The 15,881-nt window shown below is 43.3% G+C and overlaps 2 protein-coding genes across 2 annotated transcripts in view; both read right to left on the reverse strand.

Moving 5' to 3' along the window:
* Positions 1–1,567: 1,567 nt before the first annotated feature.
* Positions 1,568–8,537, reverse strand: cldn15lb (claudin 15-like b). The gene is made up of 5 exons (XM_071531399.1): positions 8,321–8,537; positions 4,322–4,486; positions 3,187–3,268; positions 2,395–2,508; positions 1,568–1,664 (listed from the first exon to the last, which is right to left on the reverse strand). Exons 1-5 carry the CDS (start codon positions 8,535–8,537, stop codon positions 1,568–1,570), a joined length of 675 nt encoding a protein of 224 aa, XP_071387500.1.
* Positions 8,538–11,020: 2,483 nt separating this feature from the next.
* parlb (presenilin associated, rhomboid-like b) overlaps positions 11,021–15,881 on the reverse strand; it is a 22,626-nt gene continuing 17,765 nt past the window's right edge. The window contains exon 11 of the mRNA XM_071531400.1: positions 11,021–11,234. Within this exon, the coding sequence (XP_071387501.1) occupies positions 11,021–11,234 (214 nt within the window). The remainder of the gene's footprint in view (positions 11,235–15,881) is intronic.

The following is a 15,881-nucleotide window of genomic DNA, read 5'->3' on the forward strand; positions in this document are numbered from 1 at the left end:
AAAATGGTTTCACATCACATTTTGATGGTCTGTTTTACTACATATAGCAAATTTGTTTAATTGGGATCATTTTTTATGCACAAATGTTAATTTAGGATAAGAGAGACCACTTTTACATATTTACTACACATTTGAAAAACTATATCAAATCCATTATTTGCATGAACAGAACAGCAAAGCATCAGAAATGAACTATCTGTCTAGCTTCACTTCCTCCCTTTGTTATCGGACATAAAATGTGTGTTATATTCATCACATTTTAATCTATTATTGGCCTAATCTTAATAAGCACAATATATGGTCTTGCAATCACAAAATCACTCCAGATATCTCCGGCTGACAGCAGACATGATGACAGAAAGCCCACGCAGCTTCAGGCATCATTTTATTTACAACATGTCAAAGTTAAAAACACAGACAGTCCACAGTGTGAGTGATGAGACAGGAGGTCCAGACTGAGTCTTGGACCTGTTCTGCACTCTGACCTGATCTGTCTTCGTCTTCATGTCGTCTCAGATGTGTTAATGTGTCATTCTGTCAGACACCCACACACATAATATCAAAGAATTAGGTATAAATCACAAGATGCTCGCTCATCACAATAAAACGTTTTCTATCCTATGGGCAGAAATACGTGTCACTAGAAACTGAAACTGAATTATTTATATTTGAATTTGTATTGTTTAACTTGAATAATTGCATTGAAAAACTGAATCTGAATAGCATAATTTGAAATTGAATTTATTAGTTTGAGGCTGAATTCCAGTAAACTTGAAACTGAATCTGCACTCGATTGCTCTTCCTCAGCGACCAGGATGTGTCTCAGTAAACTGAAATTCAGTTGCAAGAACTGAATTTGAGTTGTGAGAACTGAATACAGTTTCAGAGCAAATGAATTCAATTTCATAATATTCCATTCAGTTTCCATTCAATGCAATTATTAGAGTTAAAAAATACAAATTCAAATTATGTGATTCAAATTTAGTTTTTTAATGCAATTATTCAAGTTGAGCAATTCAAATTCAAATATAAATAATTACATTTCAGTTTCTAGTGACACATATTTCTGCCCATACTTTCCTGCTGGAAAACACTGCAGAGCAAACACAACGATGATGAAATATATGCAAACTAGTTTGATTTTGCTCTTAAAGGAAAACACAGAGTTTTTGTCCTGTTACATAGACACAAAAACCGTCCATTCAACACTAGTCATTATTTTTATATCATATTTTGTATACTTTTTATAAGTCTACTACACAAAACTGCCAAACCTGTATAACTTACAATTTAGCTTTAGCCTGCTATCACTCCACATAGTGTATGCTAAAGTGTTAGCATGGAGCACCAGATCCACCGGGGACACATGGATGATTTTGGTGTCCATGTCCTCTCATGTTCACTGGGAAGTTGACCAACGGGACAATTTCTCCAAAACTCACTGGATTCCTTTATTAGACCTTGATCCGGCCTCAGACTGAGGCTCAGTGTTTACGGCAGCAAAAACCCTCAATGCAGTAACAGCCGGAAATAAAGAAACAAAACAGAATAATAACATGTTGGTGTTTTAAACATAAGCTTTGGAGCTGCCAGACTCTGAGACAGGAGCCGCTCTGTAGATCTTCTGTCCTTGTCCCGTTGTGGAGTAGTTGTATGAGTACTGCCTGTGGGACAGACAGGGACATGAAACATGGAGTGATGAAATGTAATGATCCATCACTTATTAATAAACAAATCCTAACACAACATGACAGACAGACACATCACATGACACAGTATCTGCCATATCTCCAGTTCAAGACCGCCTTGACGTTTAGTTATTTTATTGCTGTCCACCAGCTACCTAACAGGTGGAAGCTGTACATGGAGTTACCAGATCCTGCTTCATTCAAACTTGTACTCATGTCTAGTTCTCTGTAGTTATGTTCCTACTAAATGTGTGTTTTATGGTATCTTGTTGTGCTCAGTTTACCTTTTTTTTTTTTTTACCTTGTGCTGTATTGTATCTTGCTGTACTCGGTTTCCCTTCTTTCTACCTCACTGTTTTAATCTCTTATTCTCACAAAAGCCCTTCTAGGGACCGGTGTTGCAAATTAGCATCCGCTACAAACACAATGATAGCTGTTCTCAGTTTGTCTCTGCATATTGTATCTGTCCCTATCAAATAAACCATAAATAAATAAATAAATCATCTCCAGTTGGCTGGTTGTTTACTTCCAGTTTCAACAAACCAGGAGAGAAACACCGGTGCAAAGGGCCTCACAGTCGTGTCTGTCAGTACCTCACTCTACACACTGAGCCGTATGAGACCATGTGATCCAACCAGTCCACCTCAGTATCAGATCATATGGCTAGCAGCCCCCCAGCCCCTCTTAACAGACCCCAGGTCTTTACCCTGCGGGGGGCGCCGCCGAGCCTCTCCTGCAGGAGCAGCAGAGCAGAGAGCCTCCCAGTACGGCCAGACAGGCAGCGGCCCAGCCCAGATACAGACCAGTACCCAGCTCAAACCTGCAGGGACACAGAGAGACCGGCAGCCAGTTAGTGACGAGTCCAGCAGACCAGAAAGGGGTCATCATCATTACTATCAGCAGCAGTAGTAGTAATAATAGTAGTAGTAGTAGTACTAGTGGTAGTAGTGGTAGTAGTAGTAGTAGTACTAGTGGTAGTAGTAATAGTAGTAATTTTAGTAGTAGTAGTAATTGTAGTAGTAGTGGTAGTAATTGTAGTAGTAGTAGTAGTAGTAATTTTAGTAGTAGTAGTAGTAGTAATTGTAGTAGTAGTGGTAGTAATTGTAGTAGTAGTAGTGGTAGTAATTGTAGTGGTAGTAGTAGTAGTAGTAGTAATTGTAGTGGTAGTAGTAGTAGTAGTATTTCCTGATATTTGTTGCTCAGTATTTAAAAACGTAGATGATGACTGTTGTAAAATGTATTTGTCAGTATGAGGCCTTGCTCAGAGGAACCTTGGCAGTAGCTGCTGAGGGAGGAGAGTTTCTCAGTCACTTCCCCCACCATCTTTGGTACCAGGTGATGTCACCTTCTATGGAGTACAACAGATGGTGACATCATCACCCGGTACCAAAGATCAGCCAATGGCAGATGGCAGTTTCAGTAGCATGTGTTTTTTATCTTTATGTCAGGCTTTACAGATTTGGGTTTGGGGTTTAGTTCTCCTCTGGGTCCGACCCACCTGACTCCTCCGTAGTACGGGTCGTAGAAGTTCTGGACGACCCGGGCGGCGTACCAGGACACTGCTGTCAGGGTGCAGAGACCTGAGGGAGGAACACCGCTCAGACAGGACCGACCACAGTCTGAAGAGCCGCTCTCCACTCATTCTTGTTGCATTTTTTATGTTTTGACTGTTGTAAGACGTAACTCTCTCTCAATTCACATTTGTTACTAAAGAGCTAACAGAACAGGCTCATCACAGTGTTTCTGTCGGGCAGATAGGGATGCAGAATAGAGTAGAAGCAGCACAATCTGCTTTCTTCCAGCTTCCTTAAAGCATCAGTTCATTGATTTTGTTCCTATGAGTCTCTTCATCCCTGTATCTCTTGGACCCACAGACAGTCTGTCTGTCGCTGTTTCAACAGACAGCTGACTCTGGAGACAATATTGTCTGTGGGTCCAAGTACTACATGGATGGAAGAATAATAATTATATATTTATTTACCTTTATTTATTCAGGGTGGTCAATTGAGAGCGGGTGCCCTCTTTTACAATGACGCCCTGATACAATACAATAACAATAAAGCATCACAGAGAAAAAGAAAAACACAATATATAGAAAATACATAAAGCCATACATATACATATAACATAAAGCATCTTTGCAGATCAATAGAAACAGGAACACTCCACTGTTGCCGTGTCCTTCAATAAAAGCTTAAAATGATTGAGTGAAACCATCTGTTTTAGTTTCAGCAGATCCTGCAGCCTGTTCCACTTGTCTGCTGCATAAAGACTAAAAGCTAATTTCCCAAGTTCAGTGTTAATGAAGGGAGTTTCAAGAGTCAAACGTTCCTGTGCACGTGTCTTATAAGAGAGAGATTTGAGCTTTAAAAGAGATGTAAGATATGAAGGAAACTGATTTAGTAATGCATTGTAAACAAAGAGGAGACAGTGTTGTTCCCTTCTAACACTAAGAGAAGGTATATAGGTACAAAATCGACAAACATATCCTTTAGGAAGCCGGAAGCAAGCTGCTCTTACTCGTGCGATTCTGCATCCCTATCTGGATTAATGCTTACTAAGGGGGATGCAAAATGACCAGCGATGGGAAGTGAGACTTCATATGGAACCAGAGGACTGGAGCCACGCTGTACCTGACAGGATGAACAGGCTCCCACCGGTCAGGGCGATCTTCCCTTTGGCCTGGTCCGAGGTTCTGCCGATCTTGGTGCATTTGAGTCCCAGAACAGAGACGATGATGGAGGCCAGGCCCAGCAGCAGGGACAGGATCATCAGAGCCCTGCAGGCCTGGATGTGAGCTGGGACCGACACAGGCCAGGGGGTCAGAGGTCAGGGGTCAGGTAGTGAGAAAACAGTTCATGATGCAGAGAAACATGAGAGCAGAGCAGGAGGAAGAGGAGCTGGGAGCAGGAGATATCCATTTAAAGAACGTGACACCGACTCGTACAAAATGATTAATAACAGAATTAAAACAGTTGATGGTACTTTATGAAGAACGGTAGGTAACAAAAGTCTTTGGGTGAGGAGAAATGAGAACACATCCACAGACTGGATCCTCTAGATTTTTTTTTACAGTTCAACACATTCACACTGGGAGCTGACCAGTACAACCAGTCTGATACTGGTGAACACTGAGCAGCTCACTGGTTAAGTGCCTTGTTTCTCATCCACTTTCCCCACCCAGACATCTGAACCTGCTTCTGAGGCCCACGCCGACCCTTAATGAACTTCAGGTAATGATTTTTTCCAGAATGAATATACAGCATTTTGTAATGAGTTGACTCTTATGCTTAGGGGAAATCTCACGTTCAGCTGCAGAAACAAGCTGAGACCGAGACAAAGAAGACATGGAGTTAGTGTAGAACCTCTGAAGCTCTTCCAGCCCAGCACCCAGCTGAGAAATCTAGGTCTGGATCTACTAACATGTCGCAATTCAAGGCGCAGCGCAAAAGCAACTGAGGGAGCGATCGGCATCGGCGGTGCAAGGTGTTTACTGAAGCAGGACGCACATGAGCGGAGGCACAGATCATTGCAACTGCGCAAATATAAGGCCAAACAATTCGTACAGTAGTTTTCTTAAATTCCGTGTGCAATCAACAGATAACGGCCACCGGATCTTGATAAATCACATACTGTACAGATTATGGACATGTTATTTTGCGCCTCAGCCTTGGAACACCCACAAATGCAATTAGGTCAAAGCGCAAAAACGGTGCAACCAGATCAATCCATGATTTCAACTGCAAATCCCTCTGTCTCATCTGGGATTCAGAGGAACAACAGAGAAACCCCCAGTGGTAACACTTTACAATAAGGGTCACTAAGTTAAGGGTTAGTTAATGCTTAATAATTATTAACTAACCCTTAATTAACAGTTAACTAATGTGTCTGGTAATCATTTACTAATGGTGTTCATGTTAACTAAGGTATTAATTTATACATTATTTAATAGTCATCTTTATAAACTATTAAATAATGTATAAATTAATACCTTAGTTAACATGAACACCATTAGTAAATTACACATTAGTTAACTGCTAATTAATTATTAAGCATGAACTAACCCTTAACTTAGTGACCCTTATTGTAAAGTGTTACCGAACCACTTTAGAACATTAGAAAATAACTCTTTTAGACGACTACTTTTACTTTTATACTATATGTAAATCTAAGACCACGTACTTTTATACTTTGACTTGAGTAAAGTATTTGAAACAGTACTTCAACTTTTACCAGAGCATATTTTTAGATGATTATTTATCACTTTTTTTGCACTTTTACTTGAGTCAGGAACTTGTGGACTTCTCCCGCCTCTGACCGGACCTACCGGGTAAAGCCAGTAAAGACTCAAAGTCCCTGCAGTTCTGGACGCCGGTGCTGTCCTCGGCACACGAGCGCCACAGGTTCTGGTACTGGCGTGTGGAAATGATCACGCTACCGGAAACCGTGGACAGCTTCCAGACGTCGTTCGCCAGGCAGGCTCCGGCCAGCAGCCAGCCGCCCAGGCCCAGCAGGAAGCCGGACAGCTCCCGCCCCGTCGTCATGACGCCGCTACCGGAAAACTCTCTCAGAGATAATGTCAAGGACGACAAAAAAAAACAAAAAACCTCAGGTCTGTCTCTCCGTCTCGGGCTCAGAAGTCCACCGGAACAGAAAAAACAAGACTTTCAAACTCTTTAAAAAGCTTAAATGGAAAATGAAGGTGACTCAGATCGCTCTCTCTTCTCTCTCTGTCAGAATCACTTTCCTCGCCAAAGTGTAATGAATGTGAAAATGTGTCTTCTCTCCTCTTCTTCCTGCCTGTCTGTCTGTCGGTTTCAGCTGATGGGAACTTTGCTCTTTGCCCAGAAGTCATAAAACCGGCCGCTCCTCCTCTGATGGAGGTAATCATACTGGATCAGGAAGTGCTGGATCTGACCGATATTTCACAGCTGTAGACAGACGGAGTTTTGAACCCCGGAGAAGGTTACTGCAGTCGAGACGTGCTGTTTTGTCGGGGGGGTTTTAGATTATTTTTGGGTACTTTTTTGCCTTGATCGTCTTGATCAGGTTTGGGGTTTAGTCCCTCTTTAATATTGAAGCTTTGTTTGTCAGTTGTTCTCCAGGAGTCGCTGAATTCGTTGCTCCTTTGGTTCTTCCTGGTTCATGAACCTTGGAGCAGGTGCAAGCTCACCACAAATTTTCAGCCCGATTCTGTCTATATATGGCTCCGGTCTAACTGGACTAACTCTGTCTATATATGGCTCCGGTCTAACTGGACTAACTCTGTCTATATATGGCTCCGGTCTAACTGGACTAACTCTGTCTACATATGGCTCCGGTCTAACTGGACTAACTCTGTCTACAGTACATATGGCTCCAGTCTAACTGGACTAACTCTGTCTACAGTACATATGGCTCCAGTCTAACTGGACTAACTCTGTCTACAGTACATATGGCTCCAGTCTAACTGGACTAACTCTGTCTACATATGGCTCCGGTCTAACTGGACTAACTCTGTCTACATATGGCTCCGGTCTAACTGGACTAACTCTGTCTACAGTACATATGGCTCCAGTCTAACTGGACTAACTCTGTCTACAGTACATATGGCTCCAGTCTAACTGGACTAACTCTGTCTACATATGGCTCCGGTCTAACTGGACTAACTCTGTCTACATATGGCTCCGGTCTAACTGGACTAACTCTGTCTACATATGGCTCCGGTCTAACTGGACTAACTCTGTCTACATATGGCTCCGGTCTAACTGGACTAACTCTGTCTACATATGGCTCCGGTCTAACTGGACTAACTCTGTCTACATATGACTCCGGTCTAACTGGACTAACTCTGTCTACATATGGCTCCGGTCTAACTGGACTAACTCTGTCTACATATGGCTCTGGTCTAACTTTGTCTATAAACTTGACAAACTTGATCATGTGAGTGTTGGACTGAGTGACTCAGCATTGAAACTTGTGACGGTTTATAACCGCCGGTTCCTGATTGAGTCGAACATCACAGCTGTCTGCTTTCCAGGAAGTGATGTAGTCAGTCACCAAACCTCGAGTCCCACCAAGGTCATGTCCAAGTCTCCAAGGTCATGTCTGTGTCGAGTCCTCAGTACTCAAGTCTGAGTTTGAGTTCTATCCATGCTAGAACAAATTCAATTTATAGTGTGTATTTTTTCATATAGTGTGTATTTAGTCATAGTGTGTTTTCTTTTTATATAGGGTGTATCTATTATTTATTTCTTATGCTGCTCTTTTAATTGCCTTTCTTTGCCTGTTTTTAAAAGCTGAGTGAGTTACGCACAAGAATTCCAATGTACCTGTACTGTTCTGTACCTGTGCACATGGCAATAAATCTCTTGAATCTTGAATTTTAAAAACAGCATCCAAATAAACAGAAACTAGAAGGACACTCTGCTGTTATTGTTTGTTCGTGAGTCGGATCCGGATCCGCTCCAAAATGTAATTGGTTCTTCCTTGGCCCATGCTACACCCTTCCACCAAGTTTCATGAAAATCGGGCCAGTAGTCTTTCCGTAATCCTGCTAACAAACAAACAAACAAACAAACAAACAAACAAACAAACGGCACTGAAAACCTTGGCGGAGGTAATAACCGGATGCACAGTGGCGTGCGGCTCACCTGGCAGCCCCAGCAGCGTCTTGTACCTGTTGCACTGGACCGACCCGGCAGACGAGGCGGCGCAGCTCATCCACAGGCCCTCGAACTGCCACAGGCCGCTGCCCACCGAGTCCGCCTGGCTCCGCACCTTCCACAGCTGGGAGCTGGTGCAGCTGGACTGCAGGCACCAGGCCAGGACGCCCAGCACCAGACCCAGAACCTGCAGGGCCAGGGCCATGCCTGGGACCGGGCAGTGAGGTCATCAACACGAGACCGCACCGACAACGCTACAGCCATACACTGAACACCTTGGACCGGACTGAAGCCAGTCACAGTGAAATGAAGATTACAAAAGACTGACTTGTGACTGACCATCTTGTATGAAACAGCTTCTGTATTTAAACTTCCCAATCTGACAGTTAGGCTGACTTGTTGCCATAGCAACAAAGTTCTTAACTCAACTTTAGCTAGGAGGAAGGGAGCCTAACGGAGTCATTCCTACGTTCCCAGGGTCCTATGTTCCCCAGTTCTAGGGTTAGAGACCTTCAAAATCAAATAAAATGATAACCATTGGTTTTGTTGTGTTTATCTAGCTGTTTTGAAGCCTTGTTCCAATAAAAAAACAACAACTGGATAATATTTATGATACACTGCATTTATATAGCGCTTCTATCCAAAGCGCTTTACAACAATGCCTACATTCACCCATTCATGCACTGATGGCGGCGAGCTGCCACGCAGGGTGCTGGCACACCCATCAGGAGCGAATTGGGGTTCAGTATCTTGCCCAAGGACACTTCCACATGCAGACCGGAGGAGCCGGGGATCGAACCACCGAGCTTCTGATTAGTGGACGACCCGCTCTACCTCCTGAGCCACAGCCGCCCGTATTTATGAAATATTTTAACGTGAACACAATAGGAGGGTTAATGTGTGTTAACAGAATATTGAACTGGGGAACATAGGACCATGGGAACATAGGACCCTGGGAACATAGGACCCTGGGAACATAGATACGCTCCCAGGCTAACTTTCCTACCTCAAATATATTCAATATTTATGCAAAAATCAGTCTTAATGAGACGAGTCTAACCTGAGAATCTAAGACGAGTCTGAGGTTTAGACTAATCTAAACTACTGGCCCCAGGTCTCACGCTGCATTCAAGTGTTGTCAGATTTACAGTTTCCACCAGGAAGAGTCACATGAACTCCTGATTCTGTCGATGATCAAGTCAGAAATCAGGATGGCAGCTGCAGCAGGAACTGGAGTTTAGACCTCATCGCTCTTCCCAACATGGCTGAACAGAGCGCAGAGTCGCACGAGAACAGAAGACAAATCAAACAATAAAGCCGAAATTGAAACACAAGTACAAATTTAAAGACGTGGATATTCCTTGATAACAATGAGCTGCGGCGTTCAGGTTGTGGTGTTTACGTTCAGAATCTCCTGAAATAGCCGAAGATTACTTGCTAGCTAGGCTATCGCTAGCTGGATTGCTAACGTTAGCCTGGAAGGCTGCAGTGTGGGGAAACAGTTTAGGAAACAGTTTTCCGACCATAAAGCACGTGAACCAGAACGACTCGGGCGGCCGAGTCGTGACGTGTTCCTGACTTGGAGAAAAGTACGACCCGACATCACTTTAACGCAGGGTGAGACAAAGAGGATGAGGCAATGATGTCATCATAATGAGACCACTTCTTAGATTCTACAAGGTATTCTCATATAGGCTAACCTTTGAATTATATCTCACAAAACGTTATGCACCACTGATGCGTGCTGTACCTGCACAGCAGCTTAGGGTTACAGGGTTAGGCAACTAAAACTTTAAAGTCACACTGAAATGATTTTTTTACCCTCCTTTTTAGCTCATTCTGTCATATCATACACCTATTTGGCAAGTTATGCTAAAAAATGACCAAAAACATATTTAATTGTATTTTTATATCAAAATCTGCTGGAAGACAGAAAATCTTTAATGATGACATCATCGTGCACCAGAAGGCGTAAATAAAAATTCAACCAATAAAACATCACTGATTTTTGAACAGTCCCGCCCCTCCGCCCCTCCCAGCCAATAAAACTGCCTTTCTCTCCCTAACTGATCTCCCATTGGTTTAGACTTTTGAATGATCCCTCCCTGTGTTATGTTCCGCCCCAGCTTCCTGTTTCAACAGGAAATACATCACATTAAGGAAGCGGGATGCTCTTAAAAATGTCACTTCATAAATTGTGACTTTAAGGTCAGGCAGCTGAAACAGTTTGGTTCAGGTTTGTCTCACGGTTCAATAAATGAAAACTTGTCCGTCTGTTTCTAGTCACATGAGCTCCGCCTCCTGATTCACTCAATTCATACAATATTATATTAAATTACTTTTCCTAACTAGAACTAGAGAACATCTTTACAGGTTCAGATGGAGAACACAGGGACAAATCAAAGGACCACAATGGAAATAAGCTCTTGGGCTTTATTGTGTTTTATCCTTTTGACAAATAATGCACAAAGATATGATGCCTCCTGGTGAGGCTGTGCATATATTATTTATGTATAGATGTCATATATTTTTTATATTGTCAATAAAAAAATTTCAATTCAATTCAATTCAATTCAGACAAGAATTCATACTGAGAAACACCTTCACTGTACAGATCAATAAAATACTCAATAAAATAACAACAAGAGGCCGGTTCTTACCGACAGCTGAAGGTTTGAGGCTCGGAGCTCAAAGTGAAGTTTGGGTCTCCGGTTGTTTCCGCAGGATCCGGCTCTGCTCCTCTGCTGCTGGGAGTTGATTTAGTGAAACTGAGTCTGCTGTGGTGAGGCGGGCGGTGAGCAGGTCAGTGAGCAGGTCGGTGAGCAGGTCAGTGAGCAGGTCAGTGAACCCTGCACACACACCGCCTGACGCCCAAAAACCTCCCACCTCCAGCCGGGCCGCGCTTCAGAACCCGGGGAGAAAAAAACACACACTGAGTTTTACACACCGGGGTTACGAACGGGTTTCATGGGTCTTAGAGACGTGAGACTCGGTGGGGTCACAGAGCGTCATGGGAACACCTCAAATACAAACCCGAAAACCCCTCAGTGCTGAAGTTAGGAGGTTTTCTCAGAGCTGAACACGTGGTCTGAGCTGATCCGTGGTTCAGCTCTAGTTCTGGTTGTTGGCTGATTTCAGTTACTGCTTCCATGGAGAAACAAAACAGCTGTAATCCTAAAATAAGAATAAGACAAAGAATATTTGTAGTAATAGTAGTATTTTTTTCTTTTATTTAAATGTTTTATTATTATCCTTACTTACCTATTTTATCTTTCATTCTTTTTAATGTCATTTTATGAGTTGAAAATGTAATTTTACGAGACAAAGTCTGTATTTTTTGTGTTTTATGTGAAGCACAATGAATTTCCCTTGTGTGTGAAATGCGCTGTATGAATAAAGTTTGTCCTGCCTAGTAATTGCAGTAGTAGAAATAGTAGCAATAGCAGTATTAGTTGTATGGTAAAAACAAAAGATATGGCACAGGATAAACACTCAGGTCCAGGACTGACTTTTATCTAGAAAATTGATTTTTGTAGTTTTCCATATTCAGGTTTATCACTGCAGTGTTTTCAGAACTGCCTGTCTGGCAGAGAGACAGACAGGCAGAGAGACAGAGAGACAGACAGACAGGCAGAGAGACAGACAGGCAGACAGGCAGAGAGACAGACAGACAGGCAGACAGGCAGACAGACAGACAGACAGACAGACAGGCAGACAGGCAGAGAGACAGACAGGCAGACAGGCAGAGAGACAGACAGACAGACAGGCAGACAGGCAGAGAGACAGACAGGCAGACAGGCAGAGAGACAGACAGACAGACAGACAGGCAGAGAGACAGACAGGCAGACAGGCAGAGAGACAGACAGAGAGACAGACAGACAGAGAGACAGACAGACAGGCAGACAGGCAGAGAGACAGACAGACAGGCAGAGAGACATACAGACAGACAGACAGACAGACAGACAGGCAGAGAGATAGACAGACAGGCAGACAGACAGAGAGACAGACAGGCAGAGAGACAGACAGACAGGCAGACAGGCAGAGAGACAGACAGACAGACAGACAGGCAGAGAGACAGACAGACAGACAGACAGACAGACAGACAGACAGACAGACAGAGAGACAGACAGACAGACAGAGAGACAGGCAGAGAGACAGACAGGCAGGCAGACTGGTCTCTTATCAGACCGGCAGGTTACTGGACTTCAGACCTGCTTGTTTTCAGACTGTTGATCCGCTCGTCATTAGTGACATCACACTGCAGGCTGTGGGAGGATCCTACAGGAGGATCCTACAGGAGGATCCTACAGGAGGATCCTACAGGAGGATCCTCTCTGTGCTGATAAACAGACAGAGTGGGACTTTGCTTTCAGACAACAGTTCTATAAACAAAGCAACTTATCAAATAACAGTAATTTGAGACAACAGATTGAGATGTTTGTCTTGTTCTGGTCTCAGTTCCCACAGGATTCACTTCAACACAGAAGCTGTTCTTATGAGATCAGATGTAAAACGGAGTGATACAGAGTGATATATCAGCTCATGGAACGCCTCTTGTCCAATCAAATGACTGGACTGCTCTACCTGTTGAATAAACTGTCTTCATGTTTCATGTCAGTGTCACTTGTTGCATGGCAACACGATGTTTGTCCTTCTCTGTCTGACCTGGTTCATTCTGCTGCTTTTCCCCACATTTGACTCTCTTCTCATCTGTCTACATGACTTTGCATGATATTGTGTTTTGTTGTTTTTAACGGCACTGGAAAAACTCCAAGATGAGAAGCGAGGATGAGGAGTGATGAAGATGTGTCTCCGTTTCATTTGGATTTGCTGGGTTTCGCTATCGCTGACGAGCTTCAGTCTGTCCTCGGTGTGTCATGGTGCTGCTCAGTGAGAAACAAGAAGGTCAAGACACCGGCAGACTGTCACTGTCTGAAGATGAGGACCTGAAGGGGAAAGAGATGAAAAACCATCAGTTCTTCATCCCTCTACGGAGCCGGGGAGCGGCCATTGGGAGAGAAAAAAGTGATATAGAGTCCAGGATTTACTGTAACATGAGCACGAGATACAACTCGTTCCCTCGATTTCGTTAAACTGTGCAGTTCAGGAAAAAAAGCAACTTAAAGGAACCTTTTAGGTATTGCAGATAGGCCTAGTAAGGATTTGGTATGTTAATATCCACTGTCTGTTTACAATGAATAGGCAAATCCCCCAAATATTGCATCATATTTATCCACTTAACCTTCAGGCCATGTGAACACAATCAGCTGCTGCATCACACCCAGGACAGGCCACATTTAAACATGATCACCAATATGTGACTGACTCTTTATAAACTCCTGATGGATTATATATCAGAGCACCATGTCACTATTTAGAGGCACGTTTTGGCAATTTGTGCACGGAAAGAGGAGATCGAGGGCTGGAGTTGCATATCATGCATGTTACAGAACAGTTATTTTTCTCCCCATGGCGGCTCCCGGGCTCCGGGTCCCTCCACTGATGAGGATCCAACCAAACCTGCTGGAACTGACACTTCACAGCTGTAATCCTGCTACTGACAGGCCTATAGCTGGTTAATATACAACTGGCAGGCAACAGAAGGGTGTGTGTGTGTGTGTGTGTGTGTGTGTGTGTGTGTGTGTGTGGGGGGGGTCAGTTTGTGTTTCTGTGACTCAGCAGCAGGGTTCAGGTTTTGTTCCATCATATCCACAGTGCAACGTACGGAAGTCCACTGAGGACAAATTTAACTACAGAACTGCATCTTATTTATGCGGTTTTCCTGTGATAAGTTCATTTCCTTTGATATTTCTGTCATTATCTCAAGATAACATGTTGTTTTCTTTCTGTCTGTTCTTCATCAGCGTGTCACTGCCTGATCAGCACTTCCTCCCACAGCGAGGTTTTCCCAGCCGGTCCGGGATTCAAACCAACAGCCTGTCTGTCACTCAGGACCCACAGCTGTGACCTCTGACCTCTGACCTCAGTCTGATTTATGCGACACATCGATTCTTCAGTCACGTTTAAATAAACCTTTTATTTGGTTCAAAAACATTGTAAAATGACGACTGCTGTACATTAACTCTGTTTCACCTCTATTATTACAATCAATCAAAATCAACAGGCTGGGATATAAAACAATAAGCTGGCAGCTCAGCAGTGAGAAGAGAAGAGGAGGAGAGAAGAGAAGAGAAGAGAAGAAGAGAGAAGAGAAGAGTTGAGTTTCTGCTGCAGCTCAGACTGCAGAGTGATGAAGACTGAACAGAAGAGGAAGACAGTGAAGAACAGATTCTGGTATTAAAGATGAAAACCAAACAGCTGCAGCTGTAGAAACATTAGCTGAAGCTCAGACTCTCAACACTAAAGCTATGAAGTGGATTAGAGACTGAATCATCTCTCATGTCTTCCTGCATTCATTCAGCTGTAGATCAACATCCTGAGGATCATCAGTATTCTGTCTTTCACTTGCTGTTCACAACCACCTGGAACACTGTTCTGACATTATACTATATAGAACATGTAGAACATTAGAGGCTTTACAGTTTCATCTCCAACCTGCTGCAGCAGCCTGTCTCCATGATGGAGGAACATGGAGAACTGTGTGTTAGTGAATAAAGTGTAAATGTGTGTGAAGCAGCTGTCAGCAGAGAGCAGCTGAGTCAGCTTGTTGTGGTGTGGCTGTAGATCCATTCAGTAACGTTCTCAGTAAAAGTGAATAGTGTGATAAGGTGGATTTGTTTCCAAATGTAGGTTACTGTGACACAGTAAACTGTCTTGTCTTTAGCCCTAGTCTCTACTCCAAAACATGAAGAGTTGGAGCTTGAGAAGAGTCAGCTCAGTTAACCTGAACAAACTGTTAGCTAGCTAACTAGCCGGCAAACACACTGATGTTAATGTGAACACGCTAACGCTAGCTGCTACTAGATACGTTAGCTAGTGTGCTAATCAGATGTGTTAACAACAAGACAGTGATGGTTAGCTGACCAGATGCTATGGTTAGCTAGCTAACAAGCTGACATTATCTAAACACTAAATCAATCAGATGGATCAGTGATGAAATGATCAGTTCAGTCAGAAACAGACAGAAATTAACGTCTGTTCAATTCTGTTGAGACAGAAACACAGTCAGCTGTTCACAGAGCTGAGGACCTCCAAGATGGCCGCCAGAAGGGGGGGGGGCATCACCTGGAAGCCTCTGTTCCACTACACTCAGCATTACAACACACAGGACAGCTGCTGCTGACTGTTGGTTCCATGGTATCTATGACTTCTGCTTCCATGATATTATTCAGTTTATTCTTTTCTAAAAAGATATAAAGATATACAGACGATTACATGAGCGGTCATCCCAAACACGGAGTGCATGAGAGGAGAAACAAGAAGAGGACAGAGAGAGAGAGAGAGACGCAGAAAGAGAGAGAGAGAGAGAGAGAAGCAGAGAGAGAGGCAGAAAGAAAGAGAGAGAGAGAGAGAGAGAAACAGCGAGAACGAGAGCAAGAATCTGGATTATTCATGCCCATGTCATGTTTTGTACATATGGACATACACA

This window comes from Centroberyx affinis, unplaced genomic scaffold, assembly GCF_046629955.1.
Source record: "Centroberyx affinis isolate AG114_WGS23_722 - 3 ecotype Tasmania unplaced genomic scaffold, CSIRO-AGI_Caff_v1 ptg002073l_1, whole genome shotgun sequence".
Classification (NCBI taxonomy): Eukaryota; Metazoa; Chordata; class Actinopteri; order Beryciformes; family Berycidae; genus Centroberyx; species Centroberyx affinis.

Bases quoted from the DNA above. Each gene is read 5' to 3' on its own strand.
- cldn15lb (XM_071531399.1), bottom strand. From the start codon at position 8,537: ATGGCCCTGGCCCTGCAGGTTCTGGGTCTGGTGCTGGGCGTCCTGGCC. The intron at 4,487-8,320 runs GTGAGCCGCACG...TGTCGGTCCCAG, and splicing joins GACGCTGCTGGGGCTGCCAG to CTCACATCCAGGCCTGCAGG. The intron at 1,665-2,394 runs GTAAAGACCTGG...TCTGTCCCACAG, and splicing joins TCGGCGGCGCCCCCCGCAGG to GCAGTACTCATACAACTACT.